The sequence below is a fragment of the Haemaphysalis longicornis genome, unplaced genomic scaffold, assembly GCF_048455015.1.
Source record: "Haemaphysalis longicornis isolate Haplotype H1 unplaced genomic scaffold, Haemaphysalis longicornis Haplotype H1 scaffold_19, whole genome shotgun sequence".
Classification (NCBI taxonomy): domain Eukaryota; kingdom Metazoa; phylum Arthropoda; class Arachnida; order Ixodida; family Ixodidae; genus Haemaphysalis; species Haemaphysalis longicornis.
In genome coordinates, this window is record NW_027526288.1 from 7109694 (window position 1) to 7129867 (window position 20174).

Here is a 20174-nt window from a genome sequence, read left to right on the forward strand (position 1 = left end):
TTCCACCTGCTTGAAAACTCGGTCGCATACTTTCACCTGCTTTTAAGCCCGTGCAACCATTACGCGAATTTTATTTTTTGCGAGGAAAATTTACCAACCGGAGTACGAACATAAACCGCCTTCACAGGTGCTCTGCTGCCCAACGGGAGCTCCCATGGAGGGCGTCACACATATGTTCACAGAACGACAACTTTGTGCAGCCGTCCCACCCTCCTCCCCCGCTGAAACCCAGCTCCGCAGCCTTAAAGGAGCCATGAAGACAAAATACAAGTTGGGTTTATACAAGTTGGGTTATCGGGACTGCGTAGTCCCGATAACAATGATACCAATATCATCGCAATCTTCGAACAAATAGCGGAGATATTAAAGAAAACGTGTGAAGCAGTCGCGACCCCCTAGCCGATTTCCCGCAACTTTTCTATGACGTCACGGAACCTTGTTTGTGCATTTGGCGGCCGCCTAACTGACCTGTCGCGACGACACATGACTGGACGTCTGTAATGGGGCCTCTAGTTCCATTTGACCACATCACTTGAATGCTAACGTGCAGTTAACGCACTGAAAATTATGTTTTATTGCTGGCCCGTATGACGTCACTCTTGCTCATAACACGTCACTGGGGCGCAAAATTTGAAAGTTTTTAAATACTTGTGGTTTTCTTTTTGTTAAAAAAACATCTTTTGTGGCTGTAATGGAGCTGAGTGAGATACTGAATCCTAGTTCTTTTAACTTACACGAAGTTGTATTTTCTCTTCATGGCTCCTTTAAGGAACCTGCAGGACATGTGCCGGACCAGTCTCGGGCAGCAAATAAACGCGAGCTGAAAGGCGTCATTATCAGCACATGTATTTAGCCCCGAACACCTTAAGCCAATAGGCGACCGGTAAAAAGCGCAAAAGCTCATGGGTACATTGTCTGCACCCGCGGAGTTCAGCCACTTCCGGTTCGAGAGCTCACCACGCCTCCCGTAGGCCGGCGGCTTTCATGCGTGCGTTTGCTCGTTGTTTATCTGTTTCCACCGAAGAAAAAAACGCTCATGCATCGCACATTCAATGAATAGCAACGATGAATCCTACTAGGGACTCCTCTGAAAGGTAAGCACCCTGTGACAAATAAACAACACGCACACACGCGCGTGAAAGCCTCCGGCGTACGGGAGGCCAGGCGAGATCTTGAACCGGAAGTGGCTGGAGCAGACGACCTACCCATGAGCCTTTGCGCTTTTTACCGGTCACCTATTGGCCCTTCGTCGGCTGATCTCTAGGCGCCTTCGTTGGAGCGCGTTCACGCCTCCGAGTAAAAATTGCCGAACATCAGTGCGAACGTTTCACGTGTCCAAACATGCAGCAAATAATTATAAAAACCCCTACAATTGAAACTCCGTATCCAAGGCTTGAGCGAGGAAGGTTGTCCGGGAACTTGAGCACGGACGCTGGTAACATGCGGCAGTTGTCGTGGCGCCGGTCCTCGAACGAGACGTGGGTCAGGAAGATGACGAGCGACGGAGGGGTTTGGCGCCTGCGTAACGCAAAACAGACACAGGAAGCATTCGGATCTAGCAAGCACATTAATGAGGTCTCGAAAATAAAATACGTTTGGTTCGCTAAAATACTGCCTTCTCCCCGTGCACAACAATGACACCAATATTATCGCAAGCTTCAAACAAATATTCGCCAGTTTCTCGCAATTTTTCGACGACGTCACAGAACCCTGTTTGCGTGATTGGCACCCATTGATTTAATCCACAGCCTAGAAAAACATTTGGGCGATTGTAGAGGCTTCTAGTTTCGTCTAATCGCATCACTTGAAGGCCAACGTTCAGTTAACACACTTATAAACGTGTTTTTTTATCCCGGCAGATACTTCGTCCCTCCTCGCCTTATTACGTCAATGTGGAAAGAAATTTGAAAAAAAAAAATTATGTTCTTAGCGTTTCTTTCTGTTACAAAAGCGTGTATCGTTAGTAGAGTTGAGCTGAGTGAGCTACCAAAGGCTAGTTCTCTCAAATTCAACAGTTGTTATTTGCCGCCATGCCCCTCTTAAACGCAAAAAAAAACATGCATGGCGATTACTTTTTTACACGACATTCGGGGGAACAAACGATATGAAGACCGGTGATTTGTACGCGAGGAATGCTCACAAACACTGATCCGCCCCCTGTAGTAAGGCAAAGAACGGGTTACACGCGAATCTTCCTCGGGGTACTCACTCTATATGCATAACGAATGTATGACAACTTTCATGCGTAGACAAACCATGAAGTCCGTGCTCTTCACTATGGATAACTGCTCCGTAATACTACTGTATCAATGCACCATGTTCTACTCTACACTCCTGATTCTACTCTGCTGTTCAATAACCTTTTATAGGGAAGGTGTTCATTTAGCGTCCAATGACCTTGACTGGAGAGGTTGAGAGATAGCATAAACGAACTGAATGACACAGCAATCACGGTAATCTTTGAGTCACCAGCGGCTGCTGGAGCAAGATACTTAGAAAGGAAACTGGTAAATCATCCCAAAAAACGAACTACTTTATTAGGGCAAAGTCGCATGGGAGCTGTGCAAAACAGCGGGTCTTGTTTCGTTGGGCGTTTTCGAAGACCGCGTATTGATATGCGGGCTAAAGGACTCTCACGGAGGATTTTATGTAGTCTAATCCGCCCATAACCATTTTTGTAACCTTCTTAAACCTATCCTATTCGTCGTCTGAAATGTAATCATTAGAATAAGATTGTGTTCGCACTTATAAATATATGATAGCCCGGAAAGCCGTTTAACTGAAAAGGTTAGAGCTAATATCCACATATGAAAGAACAGCGCCCGTCTGTTACGCGTCCAAATTTTCCAACTTAAAACTGCGCATACGGACGGGACAAAGAGACGAAGATACAGGACGGGTGCAGGCTCACAACTAGTTTATTGAAAAACTGAACCTGCTAATCCCACACCAGCACATGCGCACACATGTCACCACCCTTATCACATGATATAACGATTTAAAATTCATACTCATTTCCATACAAAGATATAGATGGTTCACTCACACACTGTTCACCATGCTTTCCAATGAAGACGGCCTCGATAAATTCCCTTGCCACCTGTTCTCGGCTTTTTCTCAGCACCTTCGTATGAGCAAAACCGGCTCGCATGGAGGAGGAGGAGGAGGAGAAACACTTTATTTGCAAACTGGGTCTAGGGGAGAGGGGTGGCTTGCTTTCACAAGCCACGCGGTGGTGCGGAAGGTGGGAGCCCGTTTTGTTACGCATATCCAGCTGGTGTTAAACGGTCGTTTAGACAGCGGCCCGTTTGACCGATGTACACCCTCCCACATCTGAGCGGGATCACTGTACAGCGTTCACGGATTAAAACGCGACACTGCGAGCGCGTGGCCTGCGGTACATGCAGCGCCGCCCGTGGACGCCCGTGGGAGCTAGGTGTTGCATTGTGGTATACCACGAGGATGATAGCGGGTTGACCGTAGGCTTACTGCTTCCGGTTGCGAATGGGCGAGACTGTGGTTGGCCGCAGCGACAGCGGGGCACTGCGAGCCTGGAGCGCTGGAACGCGTTTGTGCGCCGACGGTATACTCAGTGACAACTTAAGAACGGCACCGGAAGTTGCCGCTGTGCCTTGTCACCGTAGCCGGATGTTTCTCGGCGCAGCGCAAGTAAGGCGTTACTGGGAATATTTTGAAGATGGCGTGAGCCGTTCCCGTGATTTTTTGGACTTAATATGCTTATAAACGACTCCAGTGTCGACAAACAAACTGCGTGAGACAAGGCAGACGATATCACGCATTCATAGCAAACCCCTTTCAAAACGCGCGCGCACTGACGTCACGGGTCCGGCGCTTAGGCGGAGTGATACACTACATGAGGTGGTGCCGTTCTTGAGTTGTAACTGAGTTAGTAGCCCGACTGTGCGCATCCAATTTCGCGACATCATGTGCGCGCGCTCTTGTTATGCGTGCCCTTCCATTGCGGCACAGTAATGTTCGTGTAATGCACAGTCACGCTCATCTTAACAAAAGAAACTTCTGTACGATGTAACAGCAAACTTTATGCCATTATGTAAACTAAAAATAGAGTAAAGACCCATTTGTAGGCACGTTCGCGTGTGGTGCGGTGCATTAGTACTTCGTCGGCTCTCCTCTTTTTTTAGTTTATATCATCGGATAAAGTTGGCTGTTCCTTCGTGCAGACGCTCGTTTTATTCAGATAAGCGTGACCGTGCCTTCATGCACATTAGAGAGTTTTAGCTAACCGTTTTTGACGCTCCACTGTGCTCCCGACGGCCCGCTTAGCACAACCGGAGCGTCAGCGGCAGAAAGGCTTTTAGCTAAGCATTAACCGTATCTCCCGCCACGGGGAATGATTCACGTCACTGGTCGTGCCCTGTGCGCGTGCAAACCAAAACGTCATCGCAAACTTAAAGATACGAATTGGAATTTGGTCGCTCAAGTAATGTAAACTGCCGTGTTTAGTGCCCTATTTCACCTTTTTAATACAATGTAGTTGCTTACACGGTATAATTGTTTTATCTGTGTCGCATCGGAAGGGCACGCGTAAGAAGAGCGCGCGAGCAGACGATGACGCGAAATTGGCGGCGCGGACCGCCGGGCGCCTACCACCGGCGCATAAACGCGCTCCTGTGCTCCAGGCTCGCAGCGCACCGCTATCGTTGCGGGGAACCACATCCCCGCTTATTGGCAACCGGAAGCAGCAAGCCTACGGTTAAAACGCTCTCATCCTCGTGGTATACCACAATGCAGCATCTAGCTCCCACGGGCGTCCACGGGCGGCGCTGCATGTACCGCAGGCCACGCGCTCGCAGTGTCGCGTTTCAATTCGTGAGCACCGTACATGATCCCGCTCCCACGCGGGCGAGTGTACATCGATCAAACGGGCCGCTGTCTAAACGACCGTTTAACACCAGCTGGATATGCGTAACAAAACTGGCTCCCATCTTCCGCACCACTGCGTAGCTTGTGAAACCAAGCCATGCGAGCCGGTGTTGACTCAGACGAAGTTACTTATAAAAATGTATATGCGCAGGCGAGAGCTTGGAACATCCCCCTCGCGAGGGGCACGATCAAATGCAGAGCATTTCCGGGGGCGCACGACGTTAAGTAGTTTGCGTTACGTTAAGGTTGTTGCACTTGTGGCAACTGCTGGCGAGAGAGCGCTCGTCAGCAGTAATTTGAATGAGTCAAGGATATAAGGCGCGTTCGTAGCCTCCCATTATGTGTCGGCTTTGTGGCGCAGTGGGTAGAGCACCATGTACATTGCGTTCCGCCCGCAGGGTCGAGGGATCGAAACCAGGCGCCGGATAGTATTTTTTTATATAGTGTAGGGGGAGGGGTGGGGACTACGACTACGGACGCCTACGGACGTCAACGCGGGTGACATCGTGAGTTACTGAAATGCTCTGCATTTAAAACAGCACGCGAGAGGCAGGAAGATGGTGAAACGTGAAACGTGCCGTGAACCCCCTGCCGCGGCTATGACGCAACACAATCCACTTTAATCCTATCCAATCCAAATCCAAACCAATCCAAGCCAAGCCAATCCAATCGAATCCAATCCAATGACAGACCGACGGGGAGCGATGCGGACTACGACTACGGACGTCAACGCGGGTGACATCGTGAGTTACTGAAATGCTCTGCATTTAAAAGCCGACAACAGGTGGCAAGGAAATTTATCGAGGCCTTCTTCATTCGAAAGCAGGGTGAACAGTGTATGAGTGAACCATTCGTATCTTTGTATGGAAATGAGTATGAACTTTTAAACTGTTATATCATGTGATATGGATGGTGACATGCGTGCGCATGTGCTGGTGTGGTTATATTAGCAGGTTCAGTTTTCCAATAAACTAGTTTTGAGTCTGCGCTCGTCCTGCCTCTACTTTCCCTTGTCCCGTCCGTATGCGCAATTTTAGGTATAAGTATGATGAACCAACAAGCCCAACAACATGCTTTACTGGAGAATTTTCCAAGCTACTGCCGCCACTTCGCAGTGCTAAGGGTCATGAGAGTGTTTATATAAATGCATGTCAACATATAAGAATACCCTGGAATGAGCATAAGCAGACATCAAAACTACAAAATAAATTTCTTCCTTAAAGGGGCGATGCAGACAAAACAAAAGTTTAGTTCATTCGAAAGATTGCCACGTTAGAATCGTACTGACACTACTTTTAACGCACACTTCGCTCAGATAAACTGTGTAATCTAGGAAAAAAGCAAATGGATATGCGACCTCCAGCTCTTTTCCCGCAACAGAACCTTTGATGACATATGCCCAGCTCTGCGATTGGATGAGGCCAACAAACGCAACTTAGGCAGGAGTTACAAGCTTGCCGAAGGATCTATTTGAGCCTAAATGTAATGCATATTCATTTTACAGCCGTGGTATGGTGGGGCGAACAATAAAAGTTACGAAAATACACGTAAACATAGAAGTACCAATGCGCACTGCTGTTGGTACTTGGCGCGCTACGCTTGTTTTAGCTGCACAGCAGTACGCCGCATTGAAGTTGCTTTACGTGACACTGGCCGATTGGCGTAAGCGACATTCGTCGTACATACCGCGTGTATCACGAAACGATGGCTTTCTGCCCTAAGAAAAACAAGCCAGGTGCAAATACGGCCAAAAAATTGGGCCCATCTCCCCGCGAGGGGGACTCGAGTAAATGCGTCGCATAGGGGTTGGGTGTATTGCGTTAACGTTTAGTGTTTGGGAAGTTGGTAGTAGTGAATGCGTTGTATCAGCAGCTTCTTGACGTAGTTTGAATGAGTCAAGAATATAAGGCGCGTTCGTAGCCTCCCATTCTGTGTCGGCTTTGTGGCGCAGTGGGTAGAGCACCATGTACATTGCGTTCCGCCCGCAGGGTCGAGGGATCGAAACCAGGCACCGGATAGCATTTTTTTATATAGTGTAGGGGGAGAGGTGCGGACTACGACTACGGACGTCAACGCGGGTGACATCGTGAGTTACTGAAATGCTCTGCATTTAAAATACAGTAACCGCGGACAACGGTCCGTGGCTCCGTATGGTAGCGCCATTTAAGGGAGCTGACGGTTAGCAAGGCTGCAGAGCATAATGACGCACTGGAAGTTCGTTTGAATACCCGCCCCTGTGACTTCATGACAGACGTCACGAAACGCACGATTTAGCGGGAGAATCATAATTTTAACCTAACCTGGTTAATTTCTTAGTGTATACGGCATCGTTTGCTGCCGGACAAGCGCTGCAGGGCACATAAAACACGAAATCTTTCAAATAGAATAAAACAAACTTGTTTTTTGCCTGCATAGCCGCTTTAAATGTTCAAATATAGCGGTTCTTTTAATAAGACCTATTATTTTATTATAAGCTTTTCCTAATTGGTTTCAAAGAACCCACGTCTATAAGTTTATCCTATTATACTACCCCTCCTACTTCTGATGCAGTATGCACGGGCTGTTATAGGCAATATCGTGCTTCACAACACATGCATGGCTAGTGTAAAACAGTGCTTCTTATCACATTGCTTGAAACGTGATTCGAAGCCGCCCCATTCGGGAAGTGATCTAGCCGATTGCCACTTTCATCGCCATCGTTATCGCAATGTAATTTGTACACTAGGACACTCCCTGTTCACCTGGGCTCAAACACCAGCATGCGCACCCAAGTCACCCCGTGAAAGAACCACAATTTTTTGAAAGGTAGAAAATGCTGACAAAGACATGGTAATTCCAAGAACCTCCGCAAAACCAGACAATCCCGACACCCGCTGCCATATCTTTTAGGTTGATTCAAGTTACAACAAGTCCCGTTATAACTAAATCCTTGAGAAAAAACTGACTTCATTATAAGCAGTATTTTGTTAAAAAGGAAGATAATTTGTTCTGTACGCGTAGCAGTAGCCATCCTAAACCACCTCCAACGAATCAAGATTTTAACCCGCCGCGGTGGCTCAGTGGCTAAGGCGTTGCGCTGCTGAGCACGAGGTCGCGGGTTCGATTCCTGGCCGCGGCGGCCGCTTTTCTGATGGAGGCGAAAAGCAAAAACGCCCGTGTGTACGAGATTTCGGCGCACGTTAAAGATCCCCAGGTGGTCAAAATTAATCCGGAGCCCTCCACTACGGCGCGCCTCATCGCCTGCGTTGCGTCGGCGCGCTAAACAATAAAATCATCATCATCATCAAACTCACGAATCAAGATTTCGAATAAGGAGACTTGGTTTATAACGAGGGGGTATTGTACGCTGAATAAACACGTTTATCGCGAAGGAGGCAAACGACAACGACGTGGGGCTCAGATTGCGGTGCCATAAATGAAACTCCAGTTGTGCAAAACTATTAGGGAGCACTTCACTATGGAGTGCCTCACACCCCGCTGCAGCTTCGGCGCCTTAAACTCCCATTCAGTTCCCTCTCCGTTGTGCAAGCTTGCAGGCAGAATGAGGATGCGGATGCAGCTCATGCTGATACGCAGTGGGCGGAAATGACGTCATTGATGCTGGAGAGGAGGAACGTATACTTACAAAGCATCGGTGATATGGCTGTGCAGGGGGAATTCGGGTGTCATGCCAAGTACAGTGTAAATTGTACGGCGGTTGCGGAAATATTTTCTGGTGGCCTTGTAGATGACCTGCAAATAAATACACAGTGTCAGTCGTCCATGACATGTATACCTGGAAAGCCAGCGCCAGAACACGCCTGATACAGACGGCTAAGAGCTTAAACCAAACAGCAGTTGGGATGACGGTAAAGAAGAATAATTTAGCGCTGGTAGCCATAATGGGCTGCGTGGAGTTATTTCCGACAAAATTGGAAAGACGCAAGGCCGTTGACTGAACAAGGTGAAGGGGGAGCGCTGCAAGATGAGGCGAATCACGGGCTGGAATAATAATTTTAGTTCGCCTTTTGCGAACGCTACAGCACTTAATTGTCGCAGATATGTGTCTAAGGCGCCGCTTTATTGCCTCTTACCATAAGGCTTGCGAGGCAACGCTTTATATTGTCCGAGTTCGCATGTGAGTCGTGAAGATTCAGCATGCCGAAGTGGTACACTTTTTCTCTCCACAGAGCCCGGAAGTTGTCCTGGATAAACTGGGATGTTAAAGACGTGTGTAACGTCTCGTCCCTGCAGTTGTGGGGGATGAAAATTGTTAGCAAAGCCGCGCGAGTACTATATCACGGTAGCGCGCGCACACACACAGATACAGAACACATACACCCATATACCGTGTTTTTGCGGTTCTAAGCACCCCCCGCCCTATTCTACACACCCTTCCGTAGTTTCGGAAATAAATCTTGGAAGAAATTTTGCGTGCGAATATAAGCACCCTCTTTTTTAAGCAGCCATTACAAGGTGGATTTCAGACGCGCAGAAGTGGGCCCTAGTGAAGTTCGTGGGCAAATAATTTATGAAGTTTTCAATTACAAACCACTTCAACAAAACAAAGAAAGACCTGCTGGTGTATACTCAAAGCTGCTTCCCAAGCGGCACGACAAACTAGAATGGTAGTGAGGGTGAAACAGTATCAGATGCAAGTGGTGGGTTCACTGAAAGTATACTATTTTTCTTTTGAATATTCGCGAAATAAAACATTGCCCCTTGCGTCCGTTTTGTCAAGATAAGGCCGTGAAACAGAGTGGAAGAAAGGGGGGAGGGGGGGGAGTAAGTTAATTGTTTTCGAATCTAAGCACCCCCCCCCATAATTTGGTCATCGCGAGCGTGGAAAAAGGGGGGGGGGCTTAGAATCAAGTATATATATATATATATATATATATATATATATATATATATATATATATATATATATATATATATATATATATATATATATATTGAAGAGGTGTTTATTGGCAGGGAAGAATGGTAGCGTTCCAGGTGACGGTGTTCAGATAGGCACTGAGACTAGCCGGAGCGATGATCACGTTGCAGCGAGCTATCAGATATCGTGGCGCGTTCTCTCCGAGGCCGGTGCTACCTCCTCGTCGTCTTCACAGTCCCCATTCACTACGTACCCATTATGGCCCATGGCCACCGTATCAGAGCATACCCACACGGGGCATAGTGCGTCCTTCGCAGTGCCTGATAGCATACTCTAAGTGGGCAAATCTTTGGCACTACAATTACCCCCCGCGGACATAAGAAGCCATCCTGGCGACCTAAGGACAAGATAAAACCATCGGCTCGTGGTAAGCCTTGAGACGGTCAACGTGCACAGTTTCGCGACCGCGACAACGAAGGTCCGGAGACAACGTGAGCGGCTCAACTACGTAGTTCACTGGGGATGCGCGCTCGATTACACGGTAAGGACCATGATATTTGGACAGCAACTTCTGAGCAAGACCAGGAACAGTCGAGGGTATCCACAGCCACACAAGAGAACCGGCAGCGAACCCAGCGAACCTAAAAGAGAAGTGATCCAGGGATCCTTGCGCTGCTCGCGAGGCATGTCGTCAAGTGACAGAGAGGACAGAATTCCGTCTATGGATGACAAAAAGGCACTGTCGGCGGTGCAACGTGATCGCTCGCTGCTCGCTGCAACGTGATCATCGCTCCGGCTAGTCTCAGTGCCTACCTGAACACCGTCACCTGGAACGCTACCATTCCCTGCCAATAAACACCTCTTCAATTGGTGGAGTGTGCGGGTTCCCGTCCTCACCGCAGCCTGGAGTTACGAAGCAGAAGTCTCCGTCGTGTCCTGTCCACTGACGACCTTCGGGAAATGACGTCTCCCTCGCAACCCCCGATCGTCTGTTCCGGTGCAATCCGCGAGCGAGACCCACCCATGTTTTATGGCGATGACGACCAGGACGTCGAGGATTGGCTGTCATCGTATGAAAGGGTGAGCGCACATAACAGATGGGATGACCGGATGAAGCTCAACAATGTCCCATTCTCCCTCAAGCGACTCGCTGAGACGTGGTACCTGAACCACGGAGCCGACTTGCAGTCTTGGTCAGCTTTCAAGACCGATTTTCTGAAAGTGTTTGGCCGCCCAGCCGTGCGGAAACTTCTCGCCGAACAACTTTTGCGAGAGCGGGCGCAGAACAAAGGCGAAACATTCACGAGTTACATAGAAGACGTTATCGGCCTGTGCAAGCGGGCCGACCCTTCTATGAGCGAGGCTGACAAGATCAAGCATCTCCTTAAGGGGATAGACGACGACGCTTTTCAGATGTTGCTGAGTAAGGATCCACAGACTGTCGGGGACGTCATCAACTGGTGTCAGAGCTTCGACGAGCTCCGCAAGCAGCGGCTTCTCACGCGGCGCTCAGCGTCACGGCCGGCAGAGCCCCTTTCGGGATTGGTCGTCGGCAGCGAGGAGTCTTCCCTGATGCCCCGCATTCAAGATCTTATTCGCCAAGAAATCGCGCGTCAACTATCTCTTCTATCGTGTGCACCCGCTACGGTGTCAGCGCCCCCATTGTCTTCAACACTTCAGCAAGCGATACGGGAACAAGTCGCCGATGCTCTCCCTTCGGCCTGCCCATCCGGGCCTGTGGCTGCTCCCATATCGTCGCCGCTAACCTACACAGCAGCATTGTTACGACCTCGCCAGCAGGCACCGCTTTGCGCCCCACGATCGCCGCAGCTTCCGTCAGTGTCGCCGCCCCGACCAGCACCTCATGCGCCCAACGTGTGGCGAACGCCTGATAACCGCCCTATCTGCTTCGTGTGTCGTGTCGCCGGCCATGTCGCCCGTTACTGTCGCCGCCAAGCCGTCTCATACGATCAGTCGTTTCATTCGCCGCCCTACGTCATGTATGAGCCGCCACTTCATCAGCAGTCCCCCTTGCCGCCGTCGAACTCGCCTCCTGCCGCCCGACCGACATTCAACAGCCGCAGGTCGTCCTCGCCGCGTCGCCGATCTATCTCGCCAATGCGTCCCCGCGTTGACCCAACACAGGAGGAAAACTAGTCGCCGCAGTTCCTGAGGCAAGAGCTGCGTCCACGTCGAAAACCTTAAGTCCTCGATTTTCACCCCATAATGCCATTAATGTTATTGTTGAAGGACTCGCCGTAATCGCCCTTGTCGATACTGGTGCTGCCGTGTCAGTAATCAGCGAAACGATCTGCCGCAAATTACGCAAAGTGACGACGCCAGTGTCCGACCTCACACTCCGCACCGCCAGCGCACAACACATCCGGCCTGTTGCTGCGTGCACAGCACGGGTCACCATTGAACACATCACTTACCCCATTGAGTTTATCGTGCTCACTTCGTGCTCCCACGACGTCATTCTCGGTTGGGATTTTCTGTCGACCCACCACGCCGTCATCGATTGCGCCCGTGCTCAGCTGGAGTTACTTTCAGTTCAAGACGCCTCATCGGACGAACACCCTGCCTCTTTTCGCCTAGTTGTCGCCGAAGACACCGACGTTCCTCCTAGCTCTGCCGTACTTGTACCCGTTCTGTGCGACTCAGTTCCGGACGCCACAGTGCTTCTCAGCCCTTCCGAGCTGTTTTGCCTCCGACAATGCTTCCCGCTGCCGTTCGCAGTTTTAGAAATGCAGCATGGGTTCAGCTCCATGTTTATTTGCAACCCCTATTCCTCTCCAGCTACACTGTTTCGTGGTGAGTGCCTGGGTCGTGTAGAAGAGATTGACACCCTCCTCGTCACCGACGTTCCCGATAACTCATCGGACGCTTCACTTGCTCTCCTCGACCCCTCCGCTTCAGCCCCGGATACCTCGGTTTTCCTTCGCTCAATCGACGAGAGTCTTCCTGCGCCGGAACGAAACCGACTTCTCGCCATGCTTCAAGAGTTCCTCTCGTCTTTCGACTGCCAGACATCCTCCTTGGGACGCTCATCTACAGTTACTCACCACATCGACACAGGAACTCACCCGCCATTACGACAACGGCCGTATCGTGTGTCAGCCAAAGAACGTGGCGTTATTGACAGTCATGTGGACGACATGCTTGAACGTGGCGTCATACAGCCTTCGAACAGCCCGTGGGCGTCACCGGTTGTTCTCGTCACAAAGAAGGACGGATCCATTCGCTTCTGTGTTGATTATCGCCGACTCAACAAAATAACACGCAAGGATGTCTACCCTCTCCCCAGAATCGACGACGCCCTCGACACTTTGCAAGGAGCCGAGTTCTTTTCTTCCCTTGATTTAAGGTCTGGCTACTGGCAGGTCCCCATGGCGGATGCTGATCGGGAGAAAACGGCCTTTGTAACACCAAATGGCTTGTACGAGTTTACCGTCATGCCTTTTGGCCTTTGCAACGCGCCTGCAACGTTTGAACGCATGATGGACAATATTTTGCGCGGCCTAAAGTGGAAAACCTGTCTCTGTTACCTTGATGATATTGTCGTCTTTTCTATATATATATATATATATATATATATATATATATATATATATATATAGAGAGAGAGAGAGAGAGAGACAGACAGAACAAAAGCAAAGGGGAGAATGTGGTAGGTCTTTAAAACAGATAAAGAATTTGGAAAGACAGAAAGAAAGTGGAGCAAAAATGCCCGCCGGGTGGGATCCGAACCCATGACCTCCAGAATGCTTGTCTGGTGCGATGACCGCCACGCTACCTGCGGGGCTTTTTTCCCTTTCAATTTCTGGGGTATTTATGTTAAGGTATTTTTGTTTCCTGCGCTTGGGTCTGGTAGCCAGCGCCACTCGGTCTACTCGGGGTGAAGGGGCCCTTCTTTTTAACCCCCGGGCCGTGACTCGAGTGTCTACGACATGTCGATAGTGGTCGACCAGCGTTAAACCCTCTTAAGCTTCCTATGGCCCTAAGACTGCCAGAACAGAGGCCCTCGCTATGCATGTAGCGAATAAGAATAGGAAATGAGGGGCTCGTTGAAATAGGACAGAACTAAGGGCTGGCAGCCAAGAAAACCTCTGAAAGTAAAGGGGAGAATGTGGTAGGCCATTGAAACAGATAAAAAATTTGGAAAGACAGAAAGAACGTGGAGAAAAAATGCCCGCCGGGTGGGATCTAGTTCGATGCATATAGCGAATTAGAATGGGAAATGAGGGGCTCGGTGAAGGAAGACAGAAATAAGAGTAAGCAGTCAGAAAAGCCAAGGAAACCAAAGGGGACAATATGGTAGGTCAGATATTTTTTTTAAAGAAAGAAAGAAAGAAAGAAAGAAAGAAAGAAAGAAAGAAAGAAAGAAAGAAAGAAAGGTGAGAAAAAATGCCCGCCGGGTGAGACCCGAACCCACGACATCCAGAATACGCGTCTGTTGCGACGGCCACTACGCTACCGGCGGGGCTATTTTTCCCTCCACTTACTTGGCTATTTATCTCAAGGTAATTTTTTTCCTGTGCGTGGGGGAGCTAGCCAGCGCCACTCCGACTGCTCGGGGTGAAGGAGAACTTTTTTAACCCCCGGGCCGTGACTCGAGTGTCTGCGACACGTCGGGAGCGGTCGGCCAGCGTTAAAACCTCTGAGGCCACCTATGGCACCAAGACTGCCAGGCGACCCTAGACTGGCAGACAACCAAGACGGCGCGGGTGTTAAATTCTCCTCCACCCCTAGCATTTGGAATGGCGCTGGTTTCCGAAGCCTCTGCGGGATGCCGCGACGATGGCCGCTACGACGGTACGCCGTGGTGCTCTACTTGGGTCCAGCGAGTGAACTGCGACGACAAGGGTAGCCCCTAAAGTGCACTTCACTTGAAAAAATTAAAGCCTTTCCACTTGATGAGCTGTTGGAAGTGCAGAGCAGTGATTCGCCATAATGGGCTGTAGCGCCGTTAACCCCTCACTGCTACCACCCAATGCCATTCAAAATTTCCCGCCTCCGCAGTGCTCGCACGCCCCCTACCTGAAACTGCGCAAGCAGGAGTTCTGTTCTTTTAGGGGCGAAGCTCCTTAGGGCGTGGGTCTGTCCATCCTCGACGTATGTATGTAGTCACCTCTAGTTTAGTTCTTGGATTGTTTACTAGATGGCGTGGCTACCTCTAGTGTAGTTCTTGGATTGTTTACTAGATGGCGGTACTTGTATATGATGAAAAGATGCGCTTGGATTGTTTACTAGATGGCGTGGCTACCTCTAGTTTAGTTCTTGGATTGTTTACTAGATGGCGGGGAGCGTTGTAATAAAATCCGTTCGCTGTTGGCGCGCGCTCGGAGTCGCCCGATGGATAAGGCTGCAGATGTGCGAGCCCGCGAGGCAGAAGCGCTCCGTGAAGCTGCGCGACGCCGCCGCCAAGATCCTGCCGTACGAGAGCGGGAGGCCGAAGCGTGTCGTCTGGCTGCGCGACGACGCCGCCAAGATCCCAGCGTTCGAGAACGAGAGGCCCAAGCGTCACGGCAACGGCGCGAGGACCCTGCCGTACGCGAAGCGGCACGGCTGCGGCGCGAAGAGGATCTCCAAAACGTCAGAGAACGGGAAGCGGCGAGAAAGCGCGCGTATCGGCAGGCAGACCCCGATGCAGTGAGAGCTCGTGAGGCGTCTGCAAAACGCATCAGGTGAGCTCAGCCGCAAGGTGCCGACGCGCGGTTTAAGCGAGACTTTCTAGACGTTACGTTCGGACACAGATGTAGTGGGCAAACTTTCACTGAAGAGTCATGGTTTTACCGATGATTTCCCCTCAGGAGCTTCGCCCACTCATCATCATTCACCCCGTGGATATGCTGTGAATTTTTTGTTCTTTCTTTTCCTCCCCGACGTGCCGGCATTGCACCACCTTTTTTTTTTTTTTTTAAACTAACCCAATGGGCTTTCCTAACCAAATGAACGCGGCCACTGCCGGTTAGTTATACTTTACCTCAAATGTACCTGCAGTTTTCTTCGTGCTAAACAATGGTGAGATGTATGACAAGCGCCAGCGGTTCACGAGTTCCGAGCGCTTAAACCGCTTGGCTTTCGAAGCCTGTGTGGGACGCCGCGTCGACAGCCTCTACGACGGAACGCCGTGGCCTCTACTCGGGTCCAGCGAGCGAGCTACAACGACAAGGCGAGCCCACAACGTGCTTTTCACTGAAAACCCCTGCCACAACGTCGCTCCAGGAGACCATCAAGAAGAAACCGCCAGACGCTCGCTCTTGGGTGCGAAAAAGTTCCGTTCTTCGTCAATTTCTCCACGCAGACGATGCATGTAAATCAATGCATACCCAGGTGAAAATAATATATTTTCTCGCTGGAGTATTGAACCAGACATTTCTTCAAGCTAGAAATATTTCTAGCTAGAAATAGAGCTAGAAATAGGCAAAAGTTCGAGCTAGAAATTGTTTCTAGCTTATTTCTAGCTGGATTGAGATTTTTCCGGCTGGCAGCGTTACTTTCGGCTAGCATTTGTCAGTCCGGCTGGAAGAAAAAATACCTGCAAGCTGGAAATAATCGTCTCTACCTAGACTAAGAATTTTTCTAGTCAGAAGCTGTAGATTCCTGGCATAATCTACAAATCTACTCCGAAATTCAGCTGTTAATGATTTCTTTCTAGAAATGCTCTTTCCATTTTCATGGGGGTATACACTTTCGCTGTAAAAGGAGGGGCACGGCCCAATCGGCACAAGTGTTGCTTCATAGGCCGCGTGCTATAAGGTCGGGTCATAGCAGGGGAACATTCTTCATAGGCCGGTTTGACAAATGTAAAAGGTTGTCCCAGGTGAGACCAATGAAATCCACACGTCTTTTTTTTTTTTTTTTTTTTGAAGCACATATGGGCCTCAGCGACATAGACAGAGTTTTAACAACTGAAAAAAGCGAGGCGAAGCAGGCAGGAAGCACAACACAGGAGACGTCCTGAAATGCAGGGCCATGAAGAACCTACACCTCCCTCTTAATTGTTGTGACAGCTTTGTGTGACCTTTATCCCCATACGAGGAAGGAAAATGTAGTATACTACCCTTTTGACAACTACACGCTACTCATTAAAGATTGTGAGAACCACGTGGTTTCAGCCTAACAGGTTTTTTGTCTCATTTCGGCTGCACATCCGGGGCACTTCAGCAACGAATGCCCATTGGAGTTTACAATTAGGATAATGTTGTTCAAACCTTTAATAGAGATATTAGGATAATGAGTCGACAGAAAAGTTAGGCTGACATGTAGCAGAATGAAGAAAACATCTTGTAAGATTGGCCACGAGATACCCGCGCCCAGTTTTTTCGAAGTTACGACTGGTTTGTGCGTCTTTGAACGTTTCCTTGAACGCAACACTAGGACGGAAATATATATGTGAAACTTTCTGGCACTCACTGCTTCTCAGAAAGGTTTCAGAAATGAGAGTGGCGCGATTACAGAGAGATTTTCTCTTCATTTTCATTACAGTCAGTTATGCAACCGCATACTTTTTTCTCCATTTCGACGGGCAAGTAATGGGCACCGGACATAAGCTGCGATGCTTCTGTTCGATGGATATTCCTGTACTCTGGTGAAAGGCAATGAAAGAGGCCTTTCTATGAAAAGATTTCGATGAGTGAAACTTAAGCGCAAAACTTTTCACAGGGACGAGAAAGGGAACGACACAGGCGCTTACTATCAACTGAAAGTTTTAATGAAAACGAATACACATTTATACCACCCCCAGACCGAACAACCCAGCACGTGTGCCCTTCGCACATGCGCGTGTGCCCTTCGCACATGCGCGTGTGCCCTTCGCACATGCAAAGGGCACACGTGCTGGGATTTTCGGTCTGGGGGTGGTATAAATGTGTATTTGTTTTCATTAAAACTTTCAGTTGATAGTAAGCGCCTGTGTCGTTCCCTTTCTCGTCCCTGTGAAAAGTTTTGCGCTTAAGTTTCACTCATGGAAATTGCGAACCAACTAGCTCGTCTCTCCATTTTGCTTCAGTCTATGAAAAGAGTTACGAATGATCTGCTTGGTTAGGCAGCAACGATTGAGCAGCATATACAAGGCCTAGTGCCTCTCTTCACATCTCATACGCTTCTAAAAAGCACAGCAACTTTCGTTTTTCCGCCCCTGTGACTAACTTTCCTCACTGACAAGCTGGCCTATGACGAATAATCCCATCTGACACAACGGCCTGTGACAAACGAGCAACCACCCATAACAGTAACAACAGCATTTTTACATCGGTGCGGAATTAGTCTAGATTTCCACGTATTTTCAAAAAAGCATTGCGACAGAGCCAACTCTGTCCACTTTTCCTTGTGCGCGAGGCATTCCACAAACCGAGGGCCCTACATGTGTGCGTTTGTTTGCTTGCCTGATTGCCTTCGTTAAAGTCGGCTAAAACTCCCGATTCTTCATGTGTCTTGGAAGCGCAGGGTGTTCCACAACACGCGTTTTAACCCGGCCGAAGCGTAAGGGAACGGGTCGCGGCAAGTCGCGTATACGGGACAGATTGAAGGCATTACAAATCGTAAGGTGGAAGCACATCGCGAAGCAAATCGTCTAAAGCGGCAAGAGGGCGAAGCCTCCGGGAACGCCGTCCAGAAGCGAAGCCTGCCGAACAATATTGCTTTCGCATTAAAACCGTTACGAAGTGCCTAGGCTTTCTCCTACTGTCCTCAGGCCGTGGTTAACGCTGCGATCACGGTCGGTGATGTCAATGCGGACGTGCCGGGACCGAAAAGGGAGTGGTTTACGCATTTTGTGATGAATGCGTTTGGCTTGCGATGCCACACCGACCAGGCCCAACCGAAAAATCAACGGGCGTATTGATTCCGCGCCACCTGAGATAGTGTTTGCAGTGGCGAGTTTGCCGGGTAGTGCATATCAGTGTGACAACAGAGCCATTCTGACCGTTAGTTCTCAGTGAAAACGACTTTACAGTTCCCCTGATCATCCACTTTCGCAAGGCGAACTTTATTTCCTTGAATTTTTTAAGTGCGAATGCACTTTATAAGCGACCCCAAACCATCCACCGCCGGCGGCGGCGGCGGCGGCGACGTCGGCGGCGGCGGCGGCGTCCGCAGTCCTCCTCTCTATATAAAAAAAAACAGCATCCGGCGCCAGGTTTCGATCCGAGGACTTTGCGGCCGCAGCGCGACGCTCTATCGACTAAGCCACGGACGCGACGCTGATATCAGTGTTAGCAACGCGCCTTATATCTTTAACGCATTCAAACTACGTCGTCAGCGGCGTGCGTTGGCGACTCAGCGGCGTTATAGCGGCTTGATAACTGCGTGGTATACACGTGATACTACAAACCCGATGGAAGAGATGGAAGAGAAGGCGGCGAGGCGGTGGGCTGCGGGGGCCGAGCGCAAGCGCCGCAAGCGGGCCGACAACCGTGCATTCGCACTTTCACATTCTCCCCCTCGGGGAAATGCGGGGGAATTTTCTCGGTACTTTCCTTTAGCCTTGTTCTTATTCCGGCGTGACAGCCCTAGAAAGTTGTATGTTGTATTTATCGTCACCTTAAAATGGGACACGCCTTAAATGCTTAACTGTGGGCATAATTTGGTACGTAGGTAAAACAGTTGAAATTTTGGAGCGCACGACAACACAGCAGCGTAAAATAGGCTACTTACTCTCCCGATAAGGACAAGCCGACCTCCGTGACCTGAGCATCTTTGGCGTAGTCTATAATGGGTTGGAGTTTTTCCGTCAGAATTTGCTGCAAGCCGAGTGTGTCGTCCTTCGAGAGCGAATCGTAGAAGAGAAAGTCGCATACTCCGTCATCGGGGAGTCCCGTGAGCTTCTCAGTCTTGTTGTTTACCGTGCACAGCAGTCTGCCCCCAGGCATGGCAGGCGCATCTGCACGGGGTTAAAACAGAACGGAGGAAAAATTCCCGCGACGGTTGTTGTGCTGCGCACCGACCTGTGGTCCACTGCATGACGTCAATTGCGCAGGAAAGAAGCTGCAAGACCTAAAATTTGCGACATTCCTATGCTAGATGCATGAATGTGATGTCGAATATACCTAAAGCAAGTGCCAACCCCTAAGAGAGAGAGAGATAGCAAACTTTATTCAGCAGCTCAAGTCAGAGCCACGGAGTTGTGCGTCCTCGGAGGAAGTAGATGTTCCACGGTCCTCCGACGGTGTTGGGCTTGGCAGAGGTGCACAAAGAGTTTCAATGTGGGCAGCCAACAGGGTCTACAAGGTGGCCTGAAGATTGTCGAAGGCAGCGGGCCAGCTAGACCACGAGTAGGTTATTATTAAGACGGAAAAGGTTGTTGGAAAGAAATATGGGAGACGAGGTGGCCCGTACACAGCGCCAATATGTGTGTTCATTGGGCGGATAGCCACTGCACACGTGACAGTGCGGACGTCAGTCC

The 20174-nt window shown here is 49.7% G+C and overlaps 1 protein-coding gene across 1 annotated transcript in view; it reads right to left on the reverse strand.

Annotated features, from left to right (window-relative positions):
* Window positions 1-20174, reverse strand: part of LOC144166818 (uncharacterized) — a 63258-nt gene that overhangs the window by 25714 nt on the left and 17370 nt on the right. The window contains exons 4-7 of the mRNA XM_077696308.1: window positions 19427-19652; window positions 8979-9132; window positions 8531-8637; window positions 1371-1518 (exon numbers count right to left, since the gene is read on the reverse strand). Coding sequence (XP_077552434.1) covers window positions 1371-1518; window positions 8531-8637; window positions 8979-9132; window positions 19427-19652 — 635 coding nt within the window. The remainder of the gene's footprint in view (window positions 1-1370; window positions 1519-8530; window positions 8638-8978; window positions 9133-19426; window positions 19653-20174) is intronic.